Source organism: Chaetodon auriga, chromosome 3, assembly GCF_051107435.1.
Source record: "Chaetodon auriga isolate fChaAug3 chromosome 3, fChaAug3.hap1, whole genome shotgun sequence".
Taxonomy (NCBI): domain Eukaryota; kingdom Metazoa; phylum Chordata; class Actinopteri; order Chaetodontiformes; family Chaetodontidae; genus Chaetodon; species Chaetodon auriga.
The window spans coordinates 19,128,154-19,138,537 of NC_135076.1; the positions used below are offsets into that span (position 1 = coordinate 19,128,154).

General features: G+C 39.6%; 1 protein-coding gene across 2 annotated transcripts; it reads right to left on the reverse strand.

Moving 5' to 3' along the window:
• Nucleotides 1–812: 812 nt before the first annotated feature.
• On the reverse strand, nucleotides 813–10,102 carry cdkn2c (cyclin-dependent kinase inhibitor 2C (p18, inhibits CDK4)). Of its 2 annotated transcripts, XM_076725987.1 has the most exons (5): nucleotides 9,933–10,102; nucleotides 9,595–9,672; nucleotides 8,219–8,351; nucleotides 6,670–7,027; nucleotides 813–937 (listed from the first exon to the last, which is right to left on the reverse strand). In XM_076725987.1, exons 3-5 carry the CDS (start codon nucleotides 8,348–8,350, stop codon nucleotides 933–935), a joined length of 495 nt encoding a protein of 164 aa, XP_076582102.1. In that variant the 5' UTR covers nucleotide 8,351; nucleotides 9,595–9,672; nucleotides 9,933–10,102; the 3' UTR covers nucleotides 813–932. The 2 variants fall into 2 exon arrangements, with proteins under 2 accessions (XP_076582102.1, XP_076582101.1); XM_076725986.1 differs by lacking the exon at nucleotides 9,595–9,672.
• Nucleotides 10,103–10,384: the final 282 nt, after the last annotated feature.

Here is a 10,384-nt window from a genome sequence, read left to right on the forward strand (position 1 = left end):
AAAGAACATAAAATTGGACATTTTGCGCACAATAAGCTTAGTTTTACTCAGAAGTTAAGAAAAAAGGAAGCTGTGAAGAGGCTCACAAACGCGCACGATTGTGAGGTGACCTTGGTCTGACACACACGCACACGCACACGCACACGCACACTGGCACACACACACCCACACACCCACACAGAGATACAAATGTGAGCAAGCAGGGATCTTTATTGCTGCCTTTTATTTTGGCAGACATATGTCACATTACTTATATAAGAGCCCTGATGCTTTGGCAAAATTACATTTTATTTTCAGTTTTTACATCCACATCAGTCATCAATGGGGGTGCAGCTAGTAACTAGTAACTCAGTGGATATTAGGCATTATTATTTTGGTAGACAGTCATTCTTAGTGTTAGTGCATCTTTTGCCTTATTGTAGATAAATAGAACAATTTCACAATTCAGGCCTCCTCTGAAGTCTTTACATGATCTGATTCATTTTGACACTCAGCTGACAGTTTCCACCTCTGTCTGACTTCTGATGTTATGTTTCAGTAACACTTGGAGTGAAACTTCCTAAATATCTCAATCAAAATCTACTTTCGAGATGAAGTCATCTGCTCTGCACTGGTCACAAACAACAATCCAAAAAACTATTCTACCCAAACATTATCATGAGTCGTATATTAATCAATGTTTTTAGACTTTTTTTTATCGTGATATCCCAAACTATACATTTGTACTCAAATACATGAGCTTGACCTCCCCTGTCTCTCCACACAGCATGCGCAAATAGGCCTATGCATAAATGTGCAAATATCACACGCTGTTTCTCATTGCAGCTGATTTATTAAGCCATTTCAGAAACAAAGGTTAACATATCGGTAAAAGACATGAGCAGAAAAGCAGAAGCATTAGAGGGTTTCATCTTCATCCTCCTCCTCCTCTTTTAGTCTGTGTGAGAGAGGGAAAAAATGAATGAGTTTATGCACAAATGTATCCTCGTGCAAGCATAAACACTAACCATGCCACAGCAAATAAGTGCAATAATAATAAAGGCACACAACATGAGAAATAAACATCGTCATAGTGTGTGTATTTTACCACGGCACACATGGAAGTAAGAGACGACATAAACCTGAAGCGGTGTTTAATCACAAGTCATGACCAAAATGTGATTTTAAAAAGGAAAGACAGTCAGTTTTGCCCAAAATAAACCGCACACACTGGCTGTAGGAGTTACAGCTGCCACATTACTGTTAGAAAAAAAGACTTTGCTGCTACTTAACGTCCCTTTGCTTGAGTCGTTTAGTTGTGGGTTCTGCATGGTAGTGCCTTTCATGTTGCGTTTTGTGTCTAACTGCTCAAGTTTCTATTTCATTCGTATTTCACACATATTCAATGATTTATTCTCTTTAAGTTTCTCTGTGTAAATGTGCTTTTCTTTTTCTGTCCTTGCGCTGCTGTAACGCCCGAATTTTCCATCTGTGGGATCAATAAGGGCTTCTTCTATTGTATCCTAATAGGCCACATTAAATCCTACCTACGCAGAGATCACTGAAAGAGTCCTTACTGCCAATTTTTATGTCTGATACAGGTTTGACTCGTTTGAACACAGATGTCGTTGCTCGTCGCGTCAGGTCTTGCTGTGGATCGGCCTCTTTCTCACACAGCGCAGCCAATCCAGACTCTGTACAGTCCAATCGTCGTCAAATTACTGCCGGATTGAAGTCCATATACGGCGGACTCCTCCTTCTTCTTTTTCTTTTTTTCGTGCTAATTGAAGAAAGAAGAAATAATAACCTGCCCATCCGTTCTCCGTTCCTGCACACAAGGATCTTTAAACTATTTTAAACGTAACTGTTAAATGTAACGAAACGGTCTCAGGTGGCTCGGACACACTTGCGCACAGCTGGGAGGGTCTCTGCTGGTCGAATAGTGGAGCATTATGGGTGAATGGGACCTCCAGGAGAAATGTGAGCTTGGACATTATAACTTATCGTCACTTAGCGCTTTATTTTTCTTCCGCATTCAGACAGCAACATCAAAATTAATCCAATCCGAGCAAAAATGTCGAGGACTTTGTGGAAACGTTTGAGGGAAAAAAAAGGAAATGAAATCGCGGCCTGGAAACGGTACTAAAATCACTCTGTGCGCTGACATTGTGCATGAATATGAGTGCGGTAACAGTTCTGTTGCAGTTAAATGGCGCGACAGACACGTTCAGAGAGAGGACTGAGGATCCCACACAGCACAATGAAAGAAAGATTATTCTTAGGACGCCTCTGTCAGTCCTCTCTTTTCCAAAACATGTCATTTGTGCAAGAAATAAAAGAGGTTCTACTTCTTAAATGTGACCACCCTGATGTCATCTGAGTTTAAATAGAGCTAAAATGTGAGGCCTGCAGCAGCTCTGGGGTCAGGATGCGGTAGGCCTACAGCTGCGCAGAGTGGCTGAAAAAATAACTCAACATTTTGAAGCTTTTGTTAATGAAATAGCTTCATAAAAGGATTTAACTCATCCGAACATCAATTTATCAGCATTTGTCGAATACTATTAGATTTAAACGGACAAGTAAAACGATGGTGTCATTGAAATTATTTTTAGACGAACTACAACCATTTAGATAAAAAAAAATAATCAGGTTGTTACTATATGGTTGCGTACACACACACACACACACACACACACACACACACACACACACACACACACACACATAACAGTGTTTCGAGCAGTAATATGTTGTACTGTTTGCATGCTCACTCTCTGCAATACACAACAAACAATACAATAAAACGTGATTTTGCAACACTGACAGGGCACATATTCATTAGCCTTATTCATAATACTCATATTCATAATCACAGTACTGAGCTCTCCCCATAACCTAAACCTTTAATCAGGTTGAACTTCATGTTCCCATAAATAACAACACACAAACACACTAACACGGGGCTCAGAGTGAGCTGAGAAGCAGTGTCAGGATTTTTACTTTCGTTTCGTTTCTTTTGGCTTGTTGCTCCCCGTACATCAGGTTCTGCTTTCAAGTGAAGCAGGCCTCGCCCTGTTGTGACTGTTTACTATATAGAGTAATTAGATCCTCACCTATGTCAAATGAAACATCAAACATGAAAGCACTGCCATACGGAAGCCCTAAAATAAGGAAGCCCTAAAAGGCCATAGATCAACATATTTTTTTCGCTCCGTTTTACCGTGATAACAAGATAATATTCCACCATTTTATTGTTATAACGAGATAGTATTCCACTGTTTTATCGTGATAACACATAATATTCCACCGTTTTATTGTTATAAGGAGATAATATTCCACCGTTTTATCGTGATAACGACGTGCTCTCCTGCAGCTGCACACTCGGTAAGTTAAGCCTGTCCAGGCCTGGCTTCAGTCGGTGGTGTGCAGGGCAGCAGAGCACCTTCTGGTTTGGCGGGTTGGTTTGACGTCCTACCTCACCGGAAAATTAACTCGTTATAACGATAAAACAGTGGAATATTATGTCCTTATCACAGTAAAACGGAGCGAAAAAATTATGTTGATCCATGGCTTTTTAGGGCTTCCATACTGCCACACTTTGAAACTGGTTGTAGCGAAATGACTCGCGTCATTAATGACACCCCTTCATCATGAGACCACGACCACGGGGGCTGTCAACAAGAATGAAGTGTAAAGATGAGAGTTCAACGCCTGGCAGAGGAGGATAGACTCTACAAAGAGCTCACTGATGAGCTTAAAATAAAACAAAATGAAATAAACTCGCGTTTATTTTGCTATTATAACGTTTTAAGTTTGCTGGAGTATAATCCACATATAATGACACAGCCTTCGTACAGAAATGACCAACTACTTCGTTTCTGTTAAAAACAAAACAAGTAAAATAACAAGCACCTCACAGTCCTCACCGTCGTCTCTCTGCAGGCACAAAGCAACCTTCATTACACAGGACACAGGACACACACACTTATTCCAACTTTTCCCATCAGGCTGCCGTCATAAAATCCCTCTGCAGGATTTGAATATATATGTCTGCAGGACAAACATATTCAAAAATCACCTCCACAAACATTAGAAAAAGCCTCTAACCTCTGCACACACTTGCACTTTACAGCCAAACTGCTTGTACATCTATGTGTGAATACATGATGATATATATGAAAGGTAGACTCTGGCTCATTCACATCTGCACATTTTATTATCATCATCATTACATACCTTTTTAAGTATTTTATCCCTCTTTCCTCTAAATGGCGCGACAGACACGTTCAGAGAGAGGACTGAGGATCCCACACAACACAATGAAAGAAAGATTATTCTTAGGACGCCTCTGTCAGTCCTCTCTTTTCCAAAACATGTCATTTGTGCAAGAAGTAAAAAAAAGAGGTTCTACTTAAAAAATGTGACCACCTTGAGGTCATCTGAGTTTAAATAGAGCTAAAATGTGAGGCCTGCAGCAGCTCTGGGGTCAGGATGCGGTAGGCCTACAGCTGCGCAGAGTGGCTGAAAAAATAACTCAACATTTTGAAGCTTTTGTTAATGAAATAGCTTCATAAAAGGATTTAACTCATCCGAACATCAATTTATCAGCACTTGTCAAATACTATTAGATTTAAACGGACAAGTAAAACGATGGTATCATTGAAATTATTTTTAGACGAACTACAACGATTTAGATAAAAAATGATCAGGTTGTTACTATATGGTTGCGTACACACACACACACACACACACACACACACACACACACACACACACAAATAACAGTGTTTCGAGCAGTGATATGTTGTACTGTTTGCATGCTCACTCTCTGCAATACACAACAAACAATACAATAAAACGTGATTTTGCAACACTGACAGGGCACATATTCATTAGCCTTATTCATAATACTCATATTCATAATCACAGTACTGAACTCTCCCCATAACCTAAACCTTTAATCAGGGTGAACTTCATGTTCCCATAAAAAACAACACACTAACACACTAACACGGGGCTCAGAGTGAGCTGAGAAGCAGTGTCAGGATTTTTACTTTCGTTTCGTTTCTTTTGGCTTGTTGCTCCCCGTACATCAGGTTCTGCTTTCAAGTGAAGCAGGCCTCGCCCTGTTGTGACTGTTTACTATATAGAGTAATTAGATCGCTCACCAATGTCAAATGAAACATCAAACATGAAAGTACTGCCACACTTTGAAACTGGTTGTAGCGAAATGACTCGCGTCATTAATGACACCCCTTCATCATGAGACCACGACCACAGGGGCTGTCAACAAGAATGAAGTGTAAAGATGAGAGTTCAACGCCTGGCAGAGGAGGACAGACTCTACAAAGAGCTCACTGATGAGCTTAAAATAAAACAAAATGAAATAAACTCGCGTTTATTTTGCCATTATAACATTTTAAGTTTGCTGGAGTATAATCCACATATAATGACACAGCCTTCGTACAGAAATGACCAACTACTTCGTTTCTGTTAAAAACAAAACAAATAAAATAACAAGCACCTCACAGTCCTCACCGTCGTCTCTCTGCAGGCACAAAGCAACCTTCATTACACAGGACACAGGACACACACACTTATTCCAACTTTTCCCATCAGGCTGCCGTCATAAAATCCCTCTGCAGGATTTGAATATATATGTCTGCAGGACAAACATATTCAAAAATCACCTCCATTAACATTAGAAAAAGCCTCTGATGGAGTGAGTACTCTAACTCTTGCACACACTTGCACTTTACAGCCAAACTGCTTGTACATCTATGTGTGAATACATGATGATATATATGAAAGGTAGACTCTGGCTCATTCACACCGGCACATTTTATTATCATCATTATTATCATTATATGCCTTTTTAAGTATTTTATCCCTCTTTCTATCTCTGTATTGAACAACTTGTACTGCAATGAAACAATTACCCTGCTGGGATTAAAAGGCTTTGTATATATTTCTGCTCCATGTATTTTCTTTTTTTCTGTCTACCTCCTTGAGACACGTCAAAGGTAAACTTTCATCGCTTTGCGAGGCGCAATAAAGTTTTCCTGATTCTTATTCGGATCCGTTTAATGCCTCAAATATGCGCACACATTATATTTGCCGCCGTTTCAGGCAAGAAGCATAAAGGTCTAATAGGGTTATTATTGCGTTAAATTCACAAGCCGTTGTTCTCTGTCACGTGCTGATGTTGACCTGTTTCCTTCATTAGACTGCTGATTTAAATTCACGTTGCCCTGAATGAGGCTAATAGAAGGCCGGGTCATAGAGATGCGCTACACAACCCAATACAAATATAGCAATCGCATATTCTCTTCCTTCTCCATGCATACCTTCCACCCTTATCACACTGGTTTATTAACTATAGATCGGTTGTTTTCAGTTTTATCCAGCTTTGTTTGTTTGTTTTGTTTTGTTTTGTTTTGTTTTGTTTTGTTTTGTTTTGTTTTGTTTTGGTTGCGTAACAGGAGTATTCTTTATGTCTACACAAAAGTCCACAACTTCATACTGAATACTCGGTCAGTATGTAACCGTCTGCTGCACAGAGGTTTAGCTCCTTTTTAAGATAAAATATAAGTTAAAAAAAAAAAAAAAAAAAAAAAAAAAAACATCTCTAAAGTTAGAGTATGGCTTGGATTTTTATTCAGAGACAATCTTAAAAGGTGAACCACTCACGTGAGCTCAGATACTCGTCCATGTATTGGACAATGTCCATCCTTCCATACCGGAGCGCGAGCTGCCGGGCGGTGTATCCCTGTCCGTTGGCCTTTTGGGGGTTCGCGGTGCGTCCCATCAGCAGCCGGATCACCTGCAGATGGCCCTCCCTGGCGGCCAGGTGCAGCGGCAGGTGACCTTTGTCATCGACCACATTCGTGTCTGCCCCGTGGTCCACCAGCACGCGAACAGAATCTGCGAATCCCTCGCGCGCCGCGTCGTGCATCACCGTGAGGCCGCAGACCGGATCGCGTAAGTTCGGGTATGCCCCAGCTTCGAGAAGTGCCTTAACCACGGCGGAATTCCCCAGTTTCACCACCTGAGCAAAGACAGACGGAGGATGAACTGGATGCTGAATGAGAAGGACTGACTCAGCACGTGTGTGGAAGAATTTGGGTGTGACTGCTACAGCATAACGCACATAAGAGAATTTCCCAAATTGGAATGAATAAAGTCTAATTAGCTTTTTTATGCATCACTACACAACAGACAATTAACATTGCTAGACTGGTTCTTTAGTTATAACGGCCTATTAACAATTTTGCTGATAAGAAAAAGAGACCATGCAGCTTTTTTCAACATTAAAACAAACAACAACAAAAAAAACACCAAAAACGTTAGAGCAACATATGAAATGTGCTTAGATATTATTAATATGAGTAGACTAAAATGACTGCAGTGATCATCTTAAGATATCCTTTTTATTATTACCATCAATAAAATTGTTACTACCACTAATAGTAATAATGTTAGTGTTACTGATATTGACTTTGCCTGAACCTGACTTCAAACTGTTTTAAAAATTGTCTAGACCTGTAAAAAATGCAAGCAGGCACATGTAGTGTAAGAGAAGCTCTCATTCAAGGTGTCCTTCCTCATCACCACCATTTTGTCACTCCTTACTTACACTCCACCATCTCAAACTGAATTTTGCTTTGTCCCCTGCCTCGCTTTTATTACAATAATACTAAAATGGGCTCATTCTTTTGTATATCTCAATAACTTCTTTCTACAGTGCTAAACCTACAGTGCTAAAATAACATCTTATTGTTCTATTAAACACACACACACACACACACACACACACACACACACACACTTATGGTAATCTGATATGAAATAATTAACGGCAAAACTATGAATTTCAGAATGATTTTGGTTAGCTGTGTAGCTTTTTTTCACTCAGTATTCAGATCAGCTAGCTCACCATGCTAACTCCACAGATTCACACACAGATTCATTTGAAAACTATTTATATCTATTTATACCATTTCGGTTGATATTTATCAAGTGTCCAGTCGACTTTGTTCATCACTATAATGAACAAAGTCGAGTAGATTTTTGAAGACAGGAGAGGATCAGGCCTTCTCTACAACAGCACAACAAGATAAGGAAGTCAAGCATGCTGCAGCAAAAAAAAAAAAAAAAAAAAAAAGAAAATCACCACGAACAAAAACATTTTTCCAAGTTCACTTTGACACAAACTTGTTTGGAAGTGATTTGTACCAACCTGCAATGCAGTTCTGTTGTATTTATTAAATCCATTAACATCTGCTCCATTTTGCAGCAAAAACAACACTTCAGGAAGGTTTCCCCTGGCAGAGGCATCGCAGAGCTTGTCAGCTACTGACTTCTCAGCCATTCTTGCAAAAAATATAAAGAGATAGAAGCCAAGGTTTTTGACCTGCTGTGTGGAAAAAATGTTACAATGCACGAGGCAGTGGAGACCAAGTGGCCTGCCTTTCCTATGGCACCACCCACCTATCCCTTACATCACACATGGGCTTGACAAAGGAAACCCACCAAAGGTAAGAACAAAACAACAGTGTTATATGCAAAACCATATCTCACTACAACAGTTTGCTGTTTTACATTTATGTCTTAAGAATCCACCACAAAAGGGTTAAAGAAGAGGTCCCTGAAGACATACCTGCAAAATAAACAAGAAAAACATGCTTCCTTTGATTTTCTCTTGCAATATGGATGTTTAGATTCCAAACTGAAGTGATTGTTGTTGTTTTATTTTACATGTAAATCGATTTTAATTATTGTAATGTTTCATTTCATTAAATATATATATATATATATATATACACACACACACACACACACACACACACATGAATAACTCATAACCTATAACCTTTGTTACAATTAATGCTCACAGACTAAGTAAACAATGATATATGAGGTTCTTATGGATCACTTTCACTCTACTTTTACCAATTTTTGTCCAACAAGATGCGTATGTGCATTTTATACAGTGCCAGGCGACCTATGACACTTAACTGTCACAGCTTATATTTTATTGATGGCATAAATACTTTAGTGCTCAGTCAGTACCCAGACTGGCAATAAATCCCTCGAGCTCTATCTGTACAATTTTATCTCCAAATTCAAAATGATTATTACCATTATTATTACTTTACTATTACTATCACTTTAAGATTTTCAACGTGAGCCTATAATGCTATATAGCTCAGCTGCAAAGCATATTCTACCTTTGAGTCAGCTGGCATTTTTATTCTATCTTGGCATTGTGGATCATAATTATATGGGAACAATGTATAAACAGTAATTAGCCTACTTTTCCACGTTCTGTTAGAGCACTATAGCCCCTTGCTGTCTCGTGATCCGACGTTCAGAAAATGATCTCGGGCAGATGCCGAATTTCATCGAATGCACTGACTATGATAACTATTTATGTTTCTTTGTTTACTTAGACGCCTGTCTATAGGAGACACACAGACGTATGCACAATCGGCTTAAACATTTTGAAAACACAGGATATAATCTAAGCTACCCGTAAATAAAACTTAAGTAATCGAAGCTTCAGTTTACAGGACTGATATTTGAGAATTAAAAAACAACAACAACAACTCTTACTTTAAATATGATTAAAACCATAACTCGAGCCTTCCTTCGTGTAACTGGTCATTCAGTGCCATCCCACAGAGTCGCGCGCTGAAAAATCAACACAAAAAATAACAACAATACAAAACGGAAAACATGGATTCATCTACGCATATTACCAAAAGATGTGATGTCATTCACGGTCACTTCCCGCTCATTTTCAAATGATTTTGCCACAATGTAAAAAGTGCGTTTCTGCAATCATGTGCTGAAATCCTCGTGCGCAGGTCGAGCGACCGAGAAGCGAGCCGATCTGCGCGGAGAACGCACAATCCAGACGAGGTCCATTTCATTCGCTAAAGTAAACCTACCTAGCATCCTCCATGAACCAGTGCCACAGCGGTGTCTTATGGGATCTCTTTCAAACTTTGGCACAGGCTAAATGTCCAAACGCAGCAGAGCTCCTGATGAAATATCCTCACTGACATCACATATGGTTCATCTGAAGTGTAAATCGAGCTGTAGGAGGCAAGATGTCGCCCTTAAAGTTCATCGGAGCAAATCATTTTTGAAATTCTAACCAAAAACGATGGGATTGTGTGATTGGACAGAAGAGTGATAGGCGGGCCGCTCTCGTGGAGCAAAAACCGTGATGCTGTGACAACGCAGCGCTGATGAAGGTGCCAGCATTCATTGCTGCGATATAGAAATTTTATTCCCGAGATAAGCAGTCGCATTGTAGCACATTGATGCAATAACGGTGCCCTACTTCATGCTTAATAATAATTTCCAATGAAAGTGAAAGAGGTCTGTTATGGTGCCA